Here is a 21,737-nt window from a genome sequence, read left to right as displayed (position 1 = left end):
TTGTAGAAAAGCTCTCTCCTGGAAGCATGTTTCTAATCAAGTGGGCACAGGCTACCAGATGTTTAAAAACACAGTGGGGATTAGTGATCTATAACCATTAGATGTGATATTGTAGATGTTATATTAATGTTAGACACATACAACACTAACAAGATAATGAGCTAGGAGTAGCTCATCTCCCGGCTTCTTTAAAACGCTGCCATTTTTGTTCAAGCTACTCCAACTTCCCCAAGCACCTAGTCAGGAGTTGTTGCTGCTGTGCCAAGTGGCAAGAGGCGATGTCAAAGACCCATAAAGCTCCAATGTGCTTGTTTTTTTTTTTGCTGCAGAGGACCTTGGTTGCCATGAGGACGACGGCTCCTGTAAGGCGGTGACACACTGAGCTGCAGACAGGAGTCCCTGCACACACTGGAGACGAGCTTAATTACAACAGTGCCTCTGCCTGAGATGAAGACACACACACACACAGGTGATGATCCCTCACCGACACTCTTAAGTCGAAGGTTGTAACATGATGATTAAGATGATGATGATGATGATGGCAGTGATGAAAACAGGGTCACTGCAGGCTTTAACCTGCCTTCAGCATCTGCTACCCATATTTCAGGTTGAGCTCATTTTCTTACGCAACCACTGTCCTCGTTTTACATCTAAACTGTGCTAGGGCAGCCCCGTGTAATGGAGCGCAATAAATTATTCTGCTTTAAAAATGAAGCAAAGCTGTTTAAAATTTGACAACTTGTTTTTCGTGGGGACTCGTTTTATGTACAAGAGAAACTTTTTGTTTCTTCCCAGTCGGCCACAAAGGAAAATTGGCACGGTGGAGTTTTGTGGCATTTATCTCTCTCCGGTTCCTCGCCTGGAGCAAGTTGAAATATTCAGCTGGTTTGGCTTTTCCGCCCCAACAAAATTATACACAAAATATGTCATAACAAAAATACCCTCAGGGCATTTGCCAGTGTGTTTTCTGAGTGGACATGAAATATTCTCCCATAAATGCCTCGTCAAACTTGCGATGAGGCATTTTGCATCGCTCTACCTCTCTTTCACTTCCTTCTTCTCCTTTCATGTCTCCCCTCTTCGGGCATTCTGGGTCATTCTATCGCTCTCATTTTCCCTGTTCTTTATCTCCCCCCTTTCATTAGCATTTACACAGCTAATCTCTTTACATGGCAGCTGGAGGGGTAAATATCACCGCCTGTAATGGAGCGGTATCAATCTAAGTGGCTTGGAGACATCCAAACCCCCCGCTGTGAAATTTCATTCTCTGTAGACCTCGGCTCCGCCTTTGTCCTCCATCTCATCTCCTATCGCTGAATCGCTGTCTGCTATCTCCAACAATCAAGTGTCTGTGTCTTTTATGTGCGCAGAATCACTTACAGCCAAGAGGACGTGCTTAAGATTTAGTCCATGGTGTCACTGCAGGCCACCGGGCTTCTATTGATTCGTCATAAACTATACAGGACTCAACAGGGCGAATGTCTCTGCTCACAAGGCGAGGCATTGGTTTTTTAAAGCTCTATGTGATAACTTGGCACCTCAGCGGCTCCTCTGGTCGCAACTGCACTCTGTTGATTTTTGGGGATGGAGAGTCAACTCCAAAAGAATCGATTCTCGATTCAATCGCGTCATTTATGAGAATCAATTCTTCTAATAAACTGAATCGACTCCCGTTGCAATCTCGACTCCACAATCTGGAATCGAAGAAACTGTTTAATTTACACAAATTAATTTTGATTAATTCTGGCCCTCTGTGTTCAATTGCCTTGGTCTGATCCATTTCACAACAGGTGGGGAGGGGGGTGGGGAGGGGCTAACACTTACATGTTTGTGTTGATTTTCATTTGGAATCAGAACTGATTTAGAAACTATTCCATCAATTCTGTTACAAGGAGTTGGAATCAACTCCAGAAAATGTGGAATCGTCCATCCCTATCGATTTCACTGCTGTTACATTTTAAATGATGTCAGACGACAAACATGCGTGTGCTTATTGATCACGTAAACACTCACAATACTGTAAGATGCTTGGGATAAAACACTGTCTGTCGGTGTAGAACACTACTCCCAAATGCTAACAGGATAACATACAGTATAGCTACGATGCCAACGTGGCCACGGTAGTTAGCATTAGCGTCTACCAACATGGCTCCTGAATGTAAAACGCATCACTATTTCCCACCAGTGTGATATGATGTTACGTTGTTTCGTTGGAGTTTGGCCGACTCCAACACTAATAGCAATTAAAAGTGAATGTTTTACCACAGAAAAGTCATGACATAGAGCTTTAACACGTGGCTCAAGATGCCTGCTGTCATCCATGTTGCTAATGAAGTTCAATTACCATATACGTATGTAATGTATAGGACAGTTTCCTGCTGGTCTTTGTCCTGAGCATTGTGCAGCCACACAGTGGGAGAGGCTGTGGATACAATGGATCCAGACTGACAGTCAATCCCATTACTCTCAGCAGGCAGGGGGGGAAAAGGAGGGGAGACGGACAGGGATCCTGCCGACAGCGTCTGACTTTTCAAGGCTTTTCTTTCATTCCTACTGAGCTCAGACAGGGCTCAAGCGAGCTTTCGCCTGTGCCTCATCTCACAACGAATCAACCCGAAGCCCCCGTACCGCGCCGCTGCTGACAATACAGGCCCCGGGTCGAGACAGGGCTCCGGCATTCGCCCCGGTACCTGCTCTGTCTGTCCTCATTAGCCGGGTTTTTAGGGCAGGCTTAGATGAGCGCTTGCCGAGCAGCCGTCTGTGTTAACTCGGTGTATCTCTGCGGAGTGCGGGGCGTCTGTCTGTTTATGGCGAGGTTAGTTTTTTGGTGGCTGAGATCAAACACATGGTGACATGAAAGAGCAGCACATGAGAGCGCTGGGGGAAGGAAAATCTCCAGCCTCCTCCAAATTCCCCAAATTACCGAGTTCAATAACATTCTCCTGCTGGAGCGCAAAAGCTCAAAGGGAAATTTTCGGGGTCGTCTGGGTTAAGATCTCTTGTGCTCTCTCAGAATGATTTATCTCTCATCCCGTGGCAAAAGAGTAAATTACTGATTTTCTGCTACAATCTGCTACTTATTTTCTGCACACCCACTCCTCCACTTGTTCTTAAGCCTCTATCGGATTAATCACCTTTAATTGGCGCAAAACAAACTCAGGCAACAGACTGTGACCTAGATAACATTCGGAGTCACGCATGACCTCTTGTGACATCCGTGGAGAGCGAAGGACCACTCGCCATGGAGAGCTTTGACAGTCTGCCTTCCACTTTTAATGAGATTTACAGAGATTAACACAGACATTCTGTCACCACATAAAACCTTTTGACACAAATCTGAGGAGGCAGAAGAGTGGGGACGAGGCGCCCAATGCAAGTCACACCATCGCTCTTAAACTTCGACTCGTCTTTTGTGACCGAAATTGACTTGGGAGACATGAAATTGATTACCATCGTGGTTTGGACGCGGTCACGCAGTCTTAGGGGGAGAGATAAGACATGGCGGTTTATTGCCTGTGAGCCGACCAGAGAAATCGGGAAGACGTGTGAGCAAATGTCACAGAACGAGCATGAAGAGCGGGAGTAATGATCTGAAACAGCATTCGTTTTATCACACATGGGCACACATTAAAGTCGCTAACTCACTGAGCCGCGGTTGTGCACTCACACATGGGCACAGACACACACACATATATACACACACACATGCAGAAAGAGAAGGGGGAATGCTGGAAAGCATCTGGGATGGATTCCTCGTGGGGTCCGATATCTTAGACCTCTGCTCTGCACAACATCAAGGGGGATTTGGTTGCTATGGCGGCAGGTGGTTCAATGATATCACCATGAGAGAGAATGTTCCACAAAGATAGAGAGCGCGCTATTTCCCAGCGTACCAAGATGACGATCTAACAGATTAAAAACCTCAGGGGAAAAAAACCCAGTTGGAAAATAGAAGAGACAATACCGAAGAAAGTTCACAACCTTATTTTCACCCCCTCAACAGAAAAGACTGCAGGTCTGGCATTAAAACATGTCATTAAGAAACAAAGTTCATCCACTCCATCTCTGATTTTAATACATCATGCATAAACAATGCTGTTGAAAGTGCAGCACCCCAATCTCAAAAGGACAGAGCGCAAACACGCCTCGCTAAGATCAGTTTGGGGAAGAGAAGAGCGATAGAAATGGTTTTTCAGCCCAGGTATGTGTATGTGTGTGTGTGTGTGTACATTTGTGTTTTTATGAGTGAGTGAATGACAGAGAGAGGCAGCAGAGACAGAACATATTTGAATATTGGATGGTTGTGCATATGGCGAAGCCTCGGGCCTTGGGGATGCTTGGGCCGGACAATGGACAGATGACTATTAGCTGTCACTGTGACAGGAAGACCAACACAACTGACAAAGTGTGCAGTGTCTTTATGGAAATGCAAGGACATGCAAGCACTGAGAGAGCTGACACAATAACAAACACAGAGCTTGAATGGATAGAACAGTCTTTCCACTGTTTGTCCTACAGCATAAAATGGCGATTATGGAATTTAGGTGTTAGTTGCTATGGTGACAACGCAATCTGGGCATTAAGGCCGTAAAGTCTGTCACACTTGCTTGAGAACTGTGCAGATGAGTCTGTTAGCAAACTGTCAAAACTCAACTGAAAGTTAATGTTAGTGACAAGGTTAACGCAGCTTTATCAAAGACTGCACTCCTCTCTCTAGCTCTTCTAGTCAACATTAGCATGTTAGCAATCCATGGCAGCAAGGAGACAGAGAAGCTTCTTTGGTTCTTGCTGCAAAACGTCTTCCCTTGCTGTAAAGTCAGTATACAGAAACTAGCCACACAGTACACAGAAAAATGGCCGCTGCTCTGACCATCCAGGAACGTTAATTTGAATGGGAATGACTGTTCTATCCATTCAAGTTCTGTGGTTACAGATTTCACCAAAAACATATAGGCTAGCTACAACTTTAGTGTGTGTCGTAGGGCTGCAACTAACGATTATTTTCATTGTCGATTAATCTGTTGATTATTTTCTCGATTAATCGAATTAGTTGTTTGGTCTGTAAAATGTCAGAAAATGGTGAAAAATGTGGATCAGTGTTTCCCAAAGCCCAAGATGACGTCCTCAAATGTCTTGTTTTGTCCACAACCCAAAGATATTCAGTTTACTGTCACAGAGGAGTAAAGAAACCAGAAAATATTCACATTTTAGAAGCTGGAATCAGAGAATTTTGCCTTATCTTTCTTAAAAAATTACTCAAACCGATTCATCGATTATCAAAATAGTTGGCGATTAATTTAATAGTTGACAACTAATCTCAGCAGCTCTAGTGTGTCTATATGTGTAGTGCATGTGTGTGTACACTAGATACAGTAGCCTATGTGCATGTGTGCGAGCATGCATATGTGTGTGCATATGTATATGCATAAGTGGGGGCGATATGGTTGAAATCAATATCAAGATAGCCTAATCATAAGGGCATTTTTCGATATTGATATATATCACGATATGGCTCACAAAATCATGTTAAATAATCAAATATGTTCATTCCATTGAACCAAATGATGTTAGCTGTGATGTCAAACAAAACTTGTGTCAGTTGTGTCATGATATCCCAAACTCACGATATCATCACAATATGATCCCACTGAAACACGATGAACGATAATATTGGATTATCGCCTGCAGCTCTATGCGTGAGCACATGTGACACTTGAGGCGCTGTATCTGCGAGATACAGAACAGCGTCTCATCTTTCCCCCACACACAGCTCAGTGAGGAATGCCCCAAAGCTCTGAAAGCTGCCCAGCTCCGAAGGCTCTCGGCCATCTGTTCCGGCTCTGTGGGCAACAACTTCAGATGACAGGTCAGGAATAAACAGGTGCCATGGAAACCAAAAGCAGGACGGACGGGACGCTCGGCTGGATATTGTTTGTCATCAATATTCCTGGACCCGCCAATTGGTTTCTAAAAATAGGCCTATCTCACCTCTTTTTTCCATTTTGGATCCAATAAAGATGAAGCAGAAAAAAAGTCATCAACTTTCCAAGTAGTGGCAATTTGATGTGAGCGAAATATTCACCCCCCTCTGATTTTTCCATCAATTTTTTTTCGATTGCCCCGTGCTCTGAGGAGGCGCCACTATCATCACTATCTATGCTTATGGTTGGAAAAAGAGATAGATGGGCTGGAAGTCTATTTAATGTATCTTTTTAGACATATAAAAACCACTTCTGACTGCAAATAACCAGGACAAGTCATCTACTCCTGTGGTAATGGAGGTAGTGGTGGCAGCAAGTGTGTGTGTGTGTGTGTGTGTGTTTGTGGGAGAGAGATGGAGAGGGAGAGAGGGAGTGGTGGGTACAGTAGGAGCAAGAGAAAGAGAGAGAAAACATGACAGAAAGAGAGAGAGATACAGAGAGAAAGAGAGTCCATCTGTGCAGAAATTCACCATAATGAATGTATGAATTTTGAGTTTGTCATGCCATGGCAACAGGAGGAGACACCAGCCAGCACCACACATAACTCTCCCTATCTGTGTGGGAGTGAGTGAGTGAATATTGGCTGTAGAGGGTTTCTATATCTAGCTCCTGCAGATCCTCCCTCTCCACTGGAAGCTGGAGTGTGGAGGTGAGGCTTGCTGGTGCAGAGGTGTAGATAAACTCCTCTGGGTAATGTTGCTCGCTCGGTGCCTCCCCTGCCCACAACAACCCAGCTTCCAAAATAGCATCAGACTCTGCCGCAAAAGTCCTACATCTGCGTGGCACTGCTGATGCTTGTTAAAGCATACAGCCAATATTAGCCATGCCTGATGGTCTGTGGGGCGCCTGTGAGCTGCCATAGCACAGAAGGGAGTGGAACATAATAGGATGCTTCTGTTTGGCAGCAGACAGCAGTTAGACAAATGGTCTGAAGTTGATTTCATGCTGTTGCCACATGCCATAGCTGACATCCTCTGTGTTTATCATTTAAAGTCAAACCCTTTCAAGTACAGAGAGTATAATGTGGCAGATGTAACTCAGTTCGCCGCTGCAGTTTTCTGTTGATAAAGGCTGGTTGTCCACTCGTGAACTGAATTTCAACTACAGTCACCGCCTGACAGCTTTGCGCACCGAAGACAGCGCTCCTCCAGCGCTGAAACGTGCGCATTTTCTTCTCTTTGCCTTGACTAATGAAGTTGACTGAAATATGAGCTGGCGATGTGTGTTGGGGGGGATTTTCTACACATAGTATGTAGATTGTAAACCATTCAATAAAATCCAAAGTGACAGAAATAAACATTCCCCGAGCCCAGATAGAGCATAGCGGAGTTGACGAAATTGTACTAATGATTAGCAAGGCTTACTTGTTGCTCAACTCAGCAGATGCTAAATCATATCAGTAGATGATAAATCATATCATATAAAAGGGCCTACACAGACAACATACATTTTGCGCAACAGAACCGTTTTACGCACGTACCTTGTGCAGTTTCCACATTGCGCCTAGAGCTTTGACTTCATGTGTGCCGTGTTTGCCTTCTTCCAAACACTGATAACACACGGGCATCTTACACTGTACACAGTACATGCTTAGATTCTCCAGTTCGTGCTCTGTGCAAGTGGAAATTTTGCGGGGACTGGCGCGGCGACTTATCCGTCCCTGCGCCGGGGGGACCAGGCGGTGCTTGGCGAGAGGACCGCGGGGAGGATGGCACCTCAGGCGGCACGGGTCGCAGTAGAAGACGTCGCACTGCTCGCACATCACGGTGGCCTCCTTCGGACTCTTCTCGCACAGCTGGCATTTGAGCGCGGCCGCTTTGCTTTGCTGATACCTGTCGACAACCCCTTCCAGCACCCGGTTCTTGGGGAAACCGCGGAGCCCCCGGTCGTCCAAGATAAGGCTGCGGTGACACTGCGGGCAAGTGATGCAGGAGTTGCGGGGAATAGGCGGTAAGGAGCCGGGTTGTTGTAATAGATGGTGCTGCGGCGGAGGCTGAGGGACGGCCGGGGGGAAAACCCGCACCCCGTTAGGCGATTTTTGGCAAGGGGTGGTCGGAGCACTAACGAAGCCCCCATAGGAACCGTAGCCACTGTCCGCCTCACTGTACAAACTCATTTTATCCAAGTCGAGATAATCATAATCGGAGACCCCGGACCCGGAGGCTCGGCTGCTCTGTGGAGATTCGGCGTCGGGGGTCTGCACAAGGATATTCCGAGCACAAGCCAGGCAAATGTTGTGGGAGCAAGGCAGTATGATGGGCTCCCGGAAAAAAGACCCACAAACAGGGCATTTCAACTCTTCCTCCATTTCATCCATGGCTGTTCCTCTTCGGTGAGAGATTCCTCTCCGGCGTGTGAATATAAACAGTAGAAGTTACAGCAGCCGCGTACGATGGGGCTCCTGTGTGTGCGTAAACAGCGCTCCACTCGCGTCCAACCGCGAATGCAAGTGCAACCTTGACGAGAGGAAAGGCATCAGCACCGAGGAGGCAGACTAACCGATACCACGCACTCTTCACCAATAGGCAAACAGCATCAGCAGATTCCGGGAAATCCGCATCAGCCATTGGATAATACAACTGTCAGTGACTGCAGGTCCGTAAATGAGCTTCTCTGGGAGTAAACTACTGTTAGATACTGAACAACAGATACCTTGACACTGATTAGATAACAAACATGTAAGACCAATTGAACTGATGAGGGAATTATGTTAGAAGGAAAAGATACTGTTCTTTGCATACCAATGTAGGATGTGGTTAGGAATAAATGAATAAAATGTGATTATGCAGAGCTAACAGCACCCAGGCCCTAGCTTTGATGAAGACAAACAACATGGAAAATATATTTTTATAACATGCTCTGTCATGGATATGGATATTTAGTTTTGGCTCCAGGTTGTCTGATGGCTGACAGAAAAGACTATCCTAAGCTTGTCAAAGGATCTGCATAAAAACACACAGGGCTTTGCATATTTGTTGCCCAGTTTAAACTTCTAGGATTTTGTCTGTTAGGTTTCTCATCTCAGCTGCTGGAGCAGCAAGGAGAATCCCTCCGGACAGAAAATTAAAACCTGAGAAGGAAGAAGGAACACCTTGTGAGATAAGAGAAAGCAGCAGCCCTCTGGTGCCCTCGTTGTAAAAAAAAAAAGGGTGTTTCTGCTGTGGAGCGCTCGGTATCCACGGCTCTCCATTTCTATACGGTCAAATACCACAGACATTTCTGAAGCATCCATGGCAACGTGCGCTCCCCTTTTAGTCTTCAGCAGGGAGGCTCTTGATAGGGAAATTAAACAAAGTAATCCCATTTAACAGAATGTCTTTTTTCTCAGACCCAAAGGGGGCAATTTAAGGGCACTCAGTCTGATTGCATTTACATATTCTGTATAGCAGTTTTGAAATGGAAAGAAAACATTATTGTGTCTTTGTCTAATAAAGGTAAGGTGCAAGACTGATTATAGTCTTTCAGGCATTCAGTAGGCTATCCTAGATTGACAATGTGTCCTGAGCATGAAAACTTAGTTGGTGAAGCTAATGAACACATCACAGCAGAAATGTGAATAATCTCATGAAGACTGATAATAATGTTGATTCAAAGCAAATGGTCGTAGCAAGAGTAATAAGCAAATTGTACAAATGGACAATACATTTTGGATGTCTGGTTGGCAACACATCCAATGCCAAGTGTGATGATGACAATGTTTTCACAATAGAAACATGACAAGATTTCATCATTTCATCTGTACATTCATTTCCCCACCTAGACAACATAAACTACTTGATTTCATTTGATGAGTTTAAATAAGCATAAATCATAGAGGATGTCACTGTTGAGCCAAAGATTCATTTCCATCATGGTTCTCATGTAAAGATATACATGCTGTAGATCAGTGGTTCTCAACGTGGGGTCCGGGGACCACCAATGGTCCTTGAGTTGGGTTCCAGGGGGTCCCCAGCAAATTGATGAATTGTAAAACTTCACCATTATCTCTTTAACAAGAAGTTAACACAATTAGAAAATGTAGAACTGTTTTGATCATAGTTTCACTGTCATCTCTCTTCCTACAATATAGATAGTCACAGAATTCTGGACAAAATCATATCTAGCAATACAAATATTCCCAGATTTGGGTCCCAGAGACAAAATCTCATCAAATGGGGGTCTAATGTGTACTAAATTAGGGGTCATTGATATGAGAAAGGTTGAGAATCACTGCTGTGGATGATAGTCACATGAAAACCTCAAATAGTGGTCTTGTATTGCTCAGTGGGGAGCCACTGTAACACTGCCAAGGTGTTAGGGGTTTGAAGAATGTATGCACTCATGGTAAGACTGGATGAAAACATCCAGGAAATGGCATTATTTCTATTCCAATATGAGTACTTTCCTGGATTTTACCTAATACGTATAATGCTGATTCAAAGCAAATGTTTATAACAGGACCAGCAGATATTTTTGGATGCCTGCTTGCTGACGCCCCCAGCATGATGACATTGTTCTCTATGTAATCTCCTCAGTGTGGGGGCACTCTGCGCCTTCCTGTTTGCTGCCTTGGAGCAGACGCGCGGCCAATCCTGCTAAATCTCCATTTCGTCTTTTTTCTTTTTGTTTCACTGCCAGCACTCTCCTCCTGCCAGGGCCGACACACCAGGCGGCTCTGGAGGAAAAATCTTCACAGATTTCTCTTCCCTTTTTTTCAGTGATCGCTTCCTGTAATGCTCCTCAGTCCCACCATGATTAAGCTGCCATTTTGGTGACCTGGATTGCTATAACTGCTGCAGAGGCACCATAAGGACGAATGCAAATAGCTGCTGACTAATTGGCTTGTGGCAGTGCAACAGTATCGCAGTTGACGCTTAAATTTCCAGACAGTCTGCTGGCGATAAACCCATCATTGCATCAATTCATTATGTTTTATGGCTGGATCCCATACACAACAGAGGGAAAGTTATAGTTAAAGCAGCATTCACCTCACAGTTCAACCGGCCTGCTCGGAGCTCACGTAGTTTATTGGAGTCTTCCCTTGCATCGATAAGGTAGAAAGGCTCCTTTGTGTGTTGCACGGAGTCTATTAACTCTTCTAACCACAATTTCTCTCTCTCTCTCTCTCACCGGGGACCCGAAGCACCAAAGCCTTCTGTGTGAAGAGACTGTACACAGACTGCAGCGGTACCGTGGCTCGCGGCTCAGGCTGGATGGGAATCTCCATGGGACGCAGTGTGGTGGTATTGTCAAGCTATGAATAGAAGCGCCTCGTGTTTTTGTTACGGAAAAGTTGCTATTTTATAACTCTTTAAAGGATGAAGTTACTGTAATTGGGTGGAATGGACGGCTATATCGGGTGCAAAATTACAGCGAGGCAAATGTGTTTACTTGAGGGTACTCTCCGAAAAACCTTTGAAGTTTTTGTGTTGAAATCAGCATAAGAAATAGAATCGAAATCACTCTATTCTCCATGTATAATAAATGATCAGCAGTTTGTCTTGGTGCTGTTGGTGCAGAGTAACACTGCACTATCTATCTATCTATCTATCTCTCTATTTATCCATCCATCAATCCACCTATCTATCTATCTATTAGGGATGGGACGATACATCGAAATCGTGGGGCAGAAAAATAAATCGTGATATTTTCTGTAGTTGTACATGACATTTTTAAATTGTTGTTTACATTCTAGCCAGCCAATCGCTAATTGCTAGAAAGATTTGTGTCTCAGAAATAAACATAATTCTGCACAGTCATACTTTGTTGTTATCATTGAACTTTTATTTATTACATTGTATCGCTGTTGTATCGAATTGTGAACCCCATCTCACGTATTGAATCGTATCATGAGATAAGCATATCGTCCCATCCCTACTATCTATCTATCTATCTATCTATCTATCTATCTAGATCTATGTGCAGCTGACAAACTTCGTAGCTTAACACGACCTTCGGGAACTATTTAATCAAACTTGCGAAGGCTTACTCATACGTCAGCCTTGGGTAACACTTCCTTATGCAACAACTCTCATATTATCACCATCTGCTAGTATGGTTCTCTGCAGCAGAACGGGCACCTTGGGTGACGAAAGCCCAAAGTTACACTGCTGACTTCCTGACATCTCTTCCCCGCAGCATCTCCTGTAACCCCCGTGAACTTGTGTTTATGGATTCAGTGCCATCTGTGCCCTTCACTCTGACCTGGGAAATGCATTTTCATGATGCAATATTAGTAAATTAGGCCTTGAGGGAAATAGTGGGCACAATAATGTCGCATATTTATTATTTTTTAACTGTCAGTCTGCGCCAGAATTGACGGCAGCAAATGCGAGGTTGAGATGTTTTTCCTTGAGTTATTAAAGTGTAATTTTCCTCTCAAGTTTGAGCCGCTTTCTCCTTCCCAGTGCATTATTCTGAAAGATGCGAAAAGGTGGATGTGAAGTGGGAAGGGAAGGGGAGTGTCTTCATATTACAGAGGTTTCACAAACCTGGCCTAGGTAAAATGCAGTGTCTAAATTTATAGTGAAGAGACTAGGCAAGGCAAGGCAGCTTTATTTGTATAGCACATTTCATACACTGGGGCAATTCAAAGTGTTTTACAGAGTGATAAAAATACAGTAAAGGTAAAAGATTTACAATTAAAAAGTGCAAAAGTACAGACAAGAGATACAAAAGATAAAAGACTTAAAAAGTAAACTAGTGCAGTTCAAATGAAATGAAATAGAAAGATAAAAGAACACAACAAATACTCCCACTTTCAGATGCACATTGTGAGTGAACCCATATGTTTTTCTGTAGTTTTCTTTTCCCCTGTCCTTCCTGATTCTACTCTTGATCTGATATTTACGTCAGATCTCACTGCCTAAGGCAGACACGAATCATAGATTCTCCTATTGGTCAAAAACCTCACCATCCACAGATGGATGAGAATCATACAGGGTAAAGGCTAAATGATTTACAGCTTGTGATGTATAAGGACAGAAGTTCTAGCAAACACCTGCAATCAGCACAGCAAACGGAGAAGATTTAAATTTCTAGATGTGAGAATGGGAGAAGTCAGATTACTGTAATGATGTGAACCTTGATGATAACTTTCCTCATTTCTCAAACCATTTCTAATTCTCTTTGCCTATTCGATTTTTCCCTGCAGTCTTTGGACAAGTGACCTTCTGATCACAAATCCGCTTTTCTAATCTTTTCACTATGCTGCTCTGATGCAAAAATACAAGTTCACATTCACTCTCTTGTTTCCTCACCCTGTAATACCGTATGATTCACGGTGAGGGAAAATGCCATAATCCCTTTCCAAACAAATTAGTAATGCTCGTTATCAGGACACGCAGGAATATTGATTGTGCAGCAGAGAACCATTTTATTGATCCAGCGAAATCACAGAGTGGATGAGAAATTGTGTTGTTGCCTGGTTGATTGTTTGTTCATCTCTTTTGCATGCTGTGTTTTGAATATTGCAAGTTCATGCAGGCAAAGAGGGCAAGAGGAATGCTGTAATAATGTGTTTCCTAGCCGCTGAGTTGGACTTGGCTCTTTGCCTCATGGTGCCATGTTGTCAGTGAAAACATGAAGGCCAAAGCAGAGAAACTGCAGCTTTAATGCAAGTGCTCCTTTGTGTGTGCTTGATGATTACTTCTCTCTGCATGGTACGCGCTGCCTCTCTTGTGCGTGGGGCCAAGGCCAAAGTCATTGTGAATTTCCACACAACAAGCAGACAATGCGCTGCTGCTGCATTGCTAATGAAGAGCGACACTAGACCAAGTGTAATTGTGATTGTGTGTGTGGGCCGGCTGAAGAGACATGTGAGAGATTCAAGGTTTCCACGTGCTCCGCCGCTCTCCACCTCTCCCGTGCAAAACCACCCAGGCTCTGCAGGGAAACCGCGCCGCAATTAATAGCCTAATGATTTTTTATTCTAAGTGGGTCGGGGATTTGCTACTAAACCCAGCTCTCCTGTTGCACGGGGACTTGTCAGCGTTCTCTTAACCCAAGGCAACTTGAGGAATTGGGCTCGGAAAGTAAAATATTGATGCCATCAATCTAGTGTTAATGTGTTGCTGAGCAGCTGCGGGGTAATGTATACAAAATATTTGGCACATAGTTTGGCAATTAGCTGAGCCATGCAGAAATCAATCTGTCTTTAGGGATCTTCCAGTTGAGTAACATAATTCAGCAAGGCTCCAGAGTGTAGAGCCCGTTTCATCGACCAGCTCCCCCCTTTCCCATCTCCTCCAATGATTGATACGCTGACTAAATACTCCAACTAACCAAGAATTGTCAAGGAAATTGAGAGTTATGGTGTTGAGCAAGGTACATATGGATTCCCAGAAGGATATAACATATTGTTCCCTCCTCCAAGGAGGTTGTGTTTTTGGTGCCGTTTGTTTGTTTGTCTGTTTGTTTGTCTGTTAGCAGGATTACGGAAAAACTATTGGCCCGATTTTCATGAAACTTTGTGGAAGGGTGTAGCATGGGCCAAGGAAGAACCCATTACATTTTGGAGCGGATCCAGATCCGACTCACGAACAAGCAATAATAGCACGAACCTTGGCGGGGGTCTGCGCTCTCCGAGTGCCTTTCTAGTTTTCATTGTTTTCATTGTTTCTCTTCTCTTCTCTTCTCTTCCCTTCTCTCCTCCTCTCTTCTCTTCTCTCCTCTGCTCTTCTCTTCCCTTCTCTCCTCCTCTCTTCTCTCCTCTGCTCTTCTCTTCTCTTCTCGCTAATCATATTGGATACTATACAAACATTTGGTGGTGAATCTGCAATGTATTTTTTCTTTTCTCTTCTCTTCTCTTCTTTTCTCTTCTCCCTAATCATATTGGATACTATACATTTGGTGGTGAATCTGCAATGTATTTTTTCTTTTCTTTTCTCTTCTCTTCTTCCTAATCATATATTATACAAACATTCGGCACCATCTGCAACATATTTTTCTCGACACCATTGTTGCTTGTGCTTCCAACGCCTCAATCCATACATTCAGTCACCATCCCAACCCCCACCCAGCATCCAGCAGGGACCAAAGTAATGGAAAAGGCTCCTGTTACCGCACGCACTGTTGTTGGCCTGAGGAGTCCTTTGTTTACATCAGATTTAGCAAAGACAGAATAGGTGGAGAAAAGTGGAGCACCAGAATACATGAAATACAAAAAAAACAAACAAAAAACAAAACAATGACTATGAGGTTACTGCCAATACCAGTCTTTATTCTTCAGGAAGAGATAGATGCCAGATAAGTAGAGGAGACATGCTGCTTTCACAGGTCCGGCTTAAAAAAGATGGAGGAGGAGAAAAAATAAATTCAGAGCCAATGAAAGTTTGATGGCAATATCCATCAGTGGACATAAAGCACGGGAACTCCATCAGGAGCTGCGAGGAGAGAAATGGTCCTCCTGCCACCGCCTGCAGCCCAGGGATTTAAACCCATTAAACACCGTTATCAAATATGAAGACCGCTCCGTAGCAGCCGGTGAAATATAACTCCCTCTCGCTCCATGCAGTAAAACCCTGGGATTTGAACTCATAAAACTAGTCATGTTATATCAAATCCCGTAGAGATGGAGGCCGTTTTTCTCCCATTATACTGTTCAGTGAAAGTAATTTGGGCATACGCTGTAAATTAAGGTCCAAACTGTGCTGTGTTACCCAACTGTCGTCACATAATTTTACTTGATTGTGTTCTTTGGTAGCCCTTACACTGTAAATTCATTCCTTTGTTTGTTCAGTCTTTCCCTCTTTCCCTCGTTCGTTCGTTCATTTGTTTGTTTGTTCCTTCCCATCCTTCCTTCCTTCCTTCCTTAAATTTCTCTCCATTTCATGGCCTGCCAACCCCAAATCACCCTGTAAATCTCTGATCTTTTTCGTTGAGAGGGCGAAGAGTTAGACCTCCCACACGCACTGGATGAGGATAGAGAGGTTGGCTTGGTGACCATTGATCCACTGGTTTGCTTATTGATGGCTCCCTGATCCCGACAGCGGCTCCCTGGGGAGCGGTAACCGGCTCGGCCCCGCAGCAGATCCGCCCCGGCAACAAAGGAGATTACGAAGGTAACAGTCAAGTCTCGACGCTGGGCTTGCAGGCTAAATGGGGGAAGGCCGTGATTGAATTTACATTTTTTTTCTCGGAAAGCAATAATGTCTTGTGGGAAGCATAGATCATAGGCTGCTGACACAAAGAAAAACATGAAGCCATGCAGATGCATAAACAGCATCACCTCAAGACCAGTTTCTTTGTCTCTTTACCTCATTTTATCACTTCTATTTTCACATTATCTATCTATCTATCTATCTATCTATCTATCTATCTATCTATCTAGCTTCTTTTAAATCTCTACTTAAAACTTTTCTTTTTGTGAAAGCCTTTGGAAATGTTTGATGTATGTTTTTATTTTATACTGTTTCTACTGCTTCTATTTATTTGATCTTATTCATTTTATTGTCCTTACTTCCTTGGTGCTCAAGCCCTTTGGCCTTATTCTCATTTTATCTGCCTTGTCTGGTTTTATTTTCTTTGGTAAAGCACTTTGTAACATTGTTAAGAAAAGTGCTATATAAATAAAGTTTATTATCTATCTATCTATCTGTGTGTCTGTCTATCTATCTCTCTCTCTCTCTCTCTCTCTATCTATCTATCTATCTATCTATCTATCTACCTATCTATAAGGCACTATATGAGAGATTTAGTTTTGCAGGTCTGGTAGTTTACCGCATAATTGCTGCTTCGAGTGCATTGCTGACTTATTGATGATGCATCACTTTATACGCCAGCTTTACATTTACAGTGCCACTCCATATGCCATGCCATTTCGTGGGCGCTCCTATCCAAAACGCCTGAATCCACACACATGGAAATCCGCCCCTAACACTGTCATCCCGTCGGTGCCATCCTTTACACACTGAGCTACACAGGCCCACTACAGCTTTAAGGTGCTATTCCCGGCCTTTCTGAGAGGCAATGCACCCCAGAATAGAAGTTTTAAATGGGCCAGAGGCAGCTGAGTTTGTTGCAAAACTTCCCTTTTTACGGGGCTGCAAACTGTACACCAAGGCTCACTGACAGATGGAAGTCAAACGCATTTTAAAGTTTTATCATACTGTAGGTCTCCCCTGCACTAATATTAGACTCAGTGTACTACGGGGAAACACTCAAAAACAGGAAACAGGACAACATTTTACCCACATATAGCTCTAATGGTTGTCTTCATGGAGGTTTGTGCTTTTCTTGGAGCAGAAGTAACCTCATTCATATTTCACTTGCTCATGCGCACCTGCCTTTATTGTCCATATTACATGACAGGTACGTACATCTGAGTTAGACCAGGAGTTTCTACATGTAAGCTGTTAGTTGTCTTCTTTTATTTTAATGTAGCTTTTATTTAATTTGATGTTTTGTTTTTCCCAAAGGAGAGAGAGAAGTAGTTTTGTCTTTATTGAGACATCAGGAAGGTTGAGAAGGTTGCAGGACAGCTGTATAGAGAATACGATTATTAGTCTTAACCTTTTACAGTAAAGGTGTGAGGTAGACTTACAGTATTATGAGCTATGTAAGTATATATGTTCCTGTAGAAGCGAGTCAACCTGATTTCAGCGTCATTGTTATGAAATTGTGTTTTTCTTTCCTGAGTTCCTTGTAAACTACAACACCACCCACGAGCTTTAACAAGTTCCCACCAATCTGTGATGTCACTGTTATCATACAAATGTTACTTCTTCCAAAGTTGCACCTGGTTGGTCGACATGAAGTCTGTTTTTGGGGATGAGGAGAAGAGAAAATCATTAGAAACCTGCAATCACTATTTTATTATTATATATTATTTAGTATTACTGTTGAAAATGAGGGAAAGGGAATGAATGACGTCACTCACAATACTGTATGGGATGAGTTCAGTTCCTCTTAAAAAAAAAAGTTATAATCATCATCTTGTACACTTTTGTTTTTCATACATATTTTTTTCTCAAATCTGTTGTTATAAGCTCATGATTCAACTGGTAGCTGGTTGGTTCGGTTCAAGGCTTAAAACTCTTTATATCGGGATTTTTTTTAAATGTCTATGGAGAAAATGAAGAGGAAATTTACTTCCAGAACCCGGGCCGCTGAAAAAGGGGGCGGATACGGATTCCAGCTTTATTATTCGGTCTCAGAAGCTCCCAACACTACACTCTCTTGGCACAGCTCATTGATGCAGTTTATATTTGCTGCTTCAATGAGGCATCCTCGTGAATCAATAAATGGCTTAATATGAATGCCATCTCTTGAGCACAATGTACTTGGCACCTTGACAGAAAGAAATATCTAGTCTGTGTTACATTAACACACAATATACTGAGAGGTATGCTATGAAAAGAGACACGTTTTACGTCATAGCCAAAGACAATTCTTCAAAAAGAGGGGTCTATTTTTGTAAAGGAAAAGGATTTTGCTTAAGGCAGGCAGCTCATCACGTAAGTGTGATATTTTTATGGGTTTTGATGAATGTGTGTCTGAGTGTGTGTCTGTCGTGGGTGTGTGTGTGTGTGTGTGTCTGAATGATACGCTACGATGTGCCGCCCACCTCTTGCTATTCATGCTGGTTCCTCACGCCTTGCCCTTCCTCTCATCCCACTGCTTCCGGCAATCCTTCCTCTTCAGACACCAGTAAAGCATCGTGAGAGCATCATCTATCACTGACTCATGACTGATTGTACATACATGGGCATTGGACACTCTTAGAAACAAGGAAATTCGTCTTATATAAGAATATTTTTCGGGGTGGATACGAGTGGGCCTGCTGGTATTTTAGCAGTATAGGACTACAAGGAGTACAAACAATACAAGTTGTTGTCTCTGTGTATCCCTGACAGCGGGGGGGGACATAGTGCTCCGTAGGCAATATTCCTGAATAATGGACTTTGAAGTCTGAGTCACCACAGGACCTGGGAGATATCATCCACAAATTCGATTTCGCTCCAGGAAAGCATGGGCCTGTGTGGACAGATCCAAATATAAATGTCTAACCAATCAAATAACCTGGCCTGAGAGAGTGCAGCAAGACACTTAAATCAATAGACTACAGGCCAGTGGGAAGCACAAACAGTGGCCTTTGTGCGGGTGTACATCCACAGAAATCTTTCATGGACACAAAGGAGCACAACGCAGCATGAAGCACCTGCCTCTGAGTACACCTTCAAAACCAAATTCCCCTTTTGTGTTCTCAGATTGAATAAAAGGGTCTTAAGAAAGAACATTTCAGCTCCGTTCTAGCTCCACAAATGAACCGACTTCTGTATATTTCATAGGTCACATCATTAAATATGCCATTAGCAGCTAATCAGATACCAGAGCCATTATAATGTGCCATTTGTTTTGCTGCTTTTTATTGTCATGCATGCTTAACGCCTCCTGCATTCACCTTCAGAACTGGCAATTAATCTGCCATCCACGCTGAGGAGTGTCAGCATTAATGTGAGGATGTGTGAATGTTAATGGCATCCTCATCCTCAGAGCTCTTAGTGTTGCTGCATCAGGCCTAAGTCCGTGTGAAGATAGGGGAGTCAGTTCCTTAATATTTAGAGGAGGGTGAATGATCCCTGTTGAATTTTAACTAAAAACAAAACAGTGTTCTAACCCTTTTTATAAGCGGTCCTATTATTGTGAGAATATTAACTCAAACAGACTTGCAGTTGCAATTATGTAATAGCAAATAGCAAAGAGGGCTATTCTGTGTTTTCTAGTGCATCTCCCTGGGGAATCAAAGAGTATTGTAGTGTAGTAAAACAACTTATTACTGTAATAGTGGGAGGTGAGGTAAGGGGAGAGAAGCAGCAATCTGCTCCCCCACAAATATAAAATAAAACCTACTGTATACCCTAGCTACTGCTCTAACTGGCTTTATATTCTCAACACAAAGGTTCTGTTTGATCCTCTAGATACAGTAGATGCTATGATAACATAAAAGTCATGTGGGTATTGAGCATTAAGTGACAGAGAATCCATCAATTAATCTGCAAGTTAGTATTCTTACAAATGTGAATACCATCTTGTCTACAACATGGCTGTTTGGACAGTGCTTGAAGACTGTTGTTTATGAAGACTCTTTCTCTATACATTTGTGTTTTTCCCCCCCATGGTGCAGAGCCAATCCTCTGTCCACTTCCCTAACCTGTTTATCATAATGAGTGAGCCTATGCTTGGCTGCGCTTTTGGCTCCGCTGAAGTGTGGAAGTTGGGGAATTGAAAAAAGTCGAACAATAGGATGGACTGTGCAGGATGAGGAGAATAAAGTCTTTTGTTCCAAATGAATCCAGGCCTTCTTCCACACGTGCAAATCCAATTAGAGGAACCAGAGGAGTTTGCTTTCCCCTGCTGCAGCCCGACACATTTACAGAGTTTCACGGAGAGGCATCGCTGGCTGCAGACTATTAACCGAGAACGCTCCTGAACTAATCTACAGCATGCAAAACCCCAGTGACTCTCTCCCTGCTGCTTTGCAAAAACCAAACATAGCACACGCGAAACAAAATGCATTTGTTTTTCATTTGATGTAGCCACACTAGTACGCTGTATGGCACACTCACTCTACACACACACACACACACAGTGCAATAAAACAAACAACCAGAGCAACAGCTGAAGTCAGTCTCATTTGAATATCACTGACCTTGTTTCTTCCCCTGCTAGTCATCTCTGCAAAAATGTTTTTTCTGTGTATCTGTGCTGCCAGAGTCTAACAGAGACCTGCTATTACAAATTATATACGGAGGCATATGAGGACATTTTATTTAAAGAGTTTGCAAAACCAAAGACCTGGGGAAACAGTCAAGTGTTTATCTGGCATCAATAGCTGCGTGTAACTGTGGACCAAAGGATCACAGATGATACACACTCTCTGATGCAGGCTTTAGCAGTCAAACACCATGGAATATAAGCTAATTCAGTCTGAATAACCCTTGGCAGACATTATGAGCTAATGCCACATTAAAGTTAAATGTCTATTCAAGCAATAATTAATGTTCTTCCCAAGAGCAGAGCTAGTCTTGATGTGTCAATAAAGATTACGGCTGTCAGCGATGAGGATAGGAAGTCGAGTCGAGTCGAGGCGTCATGGCCCTTGCTCGTGTGTTAAGTGTGTAAGCTGAGCTCAGCAGAATCAGCGGTGCTCCCCAGCCCAGTGACCCACTGTCCGACTGATCCAGTTTTAACCGCGCCTTCTCCTTCCTCACGCGTCACTCCACAGATCCGCCCCTCCCCTTCCCCTTCCCCTTCCCCTCTTCCTCTGCCTCGCTTCCACACTGCGACACAGCGGCTTTGCTGGCTCTGAAAACCTCACAGCACTGCAGTGACAAGCCGGGAGAATCTCTTATTGCTCACTGGACTGTCAAACACAAACACACACACAGACGCAGACATGCACACACACACACATCAAGAGCAAGACAAACACAGCCTCACAGACACATACAGATGCATGATAACACACATATGAAGGGACTGATCATGTGCAAAAATACGCACACAGGCCAAGATGCATCATATAGGCATGAAACACACATCCAAGCAGAAAAACCACACACACAAACACTTGAAGGCATAAGCCAACCTTTGCATGTAGCTTTCATCCCATGGGACAGGTGTATCTAATGCTGCTGGAGAGGCTCCCAGTGAGATTAAACTAAACCTATTAAGGAAATCAAATTTAACACTGACCTATGCTCAGCTGTGGCACTGACCTGAAGACTTGCCAGCTAATCTTTCTGCAGCCAAAATTGTGTTTGCGTGTTGGTAAAA

At 43.5% G+C, this 21,737-nt stretch overlaps 1 protein-coding gene across 10 annotated transcripts in view; it reads right to left on the bottom strand.

Moving 5' to 3' along the window:
• trim9 (tripartite motif containing 9) overlaps positions 1–8,298 on the bottom strand; it is a 37,251-nt gene extending 28,953 nt beyond the window's left edge. For all 10 annotated transcript variants that reach the window (XM_071524485.1, XM_071524488.1, XM_071524484.1 and 7 more), the window contains exon 1: positions 7,462–8,298. In XM_071524485.1, the coding sequence (XP_071380586.1) occupies positions 7,462–8,298 (837 nt within the window). The remainder of the gene's footprint in view (positions 1–7,461) is intronic.
• Between the last annotated feature and the right edge of the window lie 13,439 nt (positions 8,299–21,737).

This window comes from Centroberyx affinis, unplaced genomic scaffold (genome assembly GCF_046629955.1).
Source record: "Centroberyx affinis isolate AG114_WGS23_722 - 3 ecotype Tasmania unplaced genomic scaffold, CSIRO-AGI_Caff_v1 ptg001198l_1, whole genome shotgun sequence".
Lineage (NCBI taxonomy): Eukaryota > Metazoa > Chordata > Actinopteri > Beryciformes > Berycidae > Centroberyx > Centroberyx affinis.
Note: the sequence above shows the minus strand (reverse complement) of the source record. Positions and strands in the feature narration are given on the sequence as shown.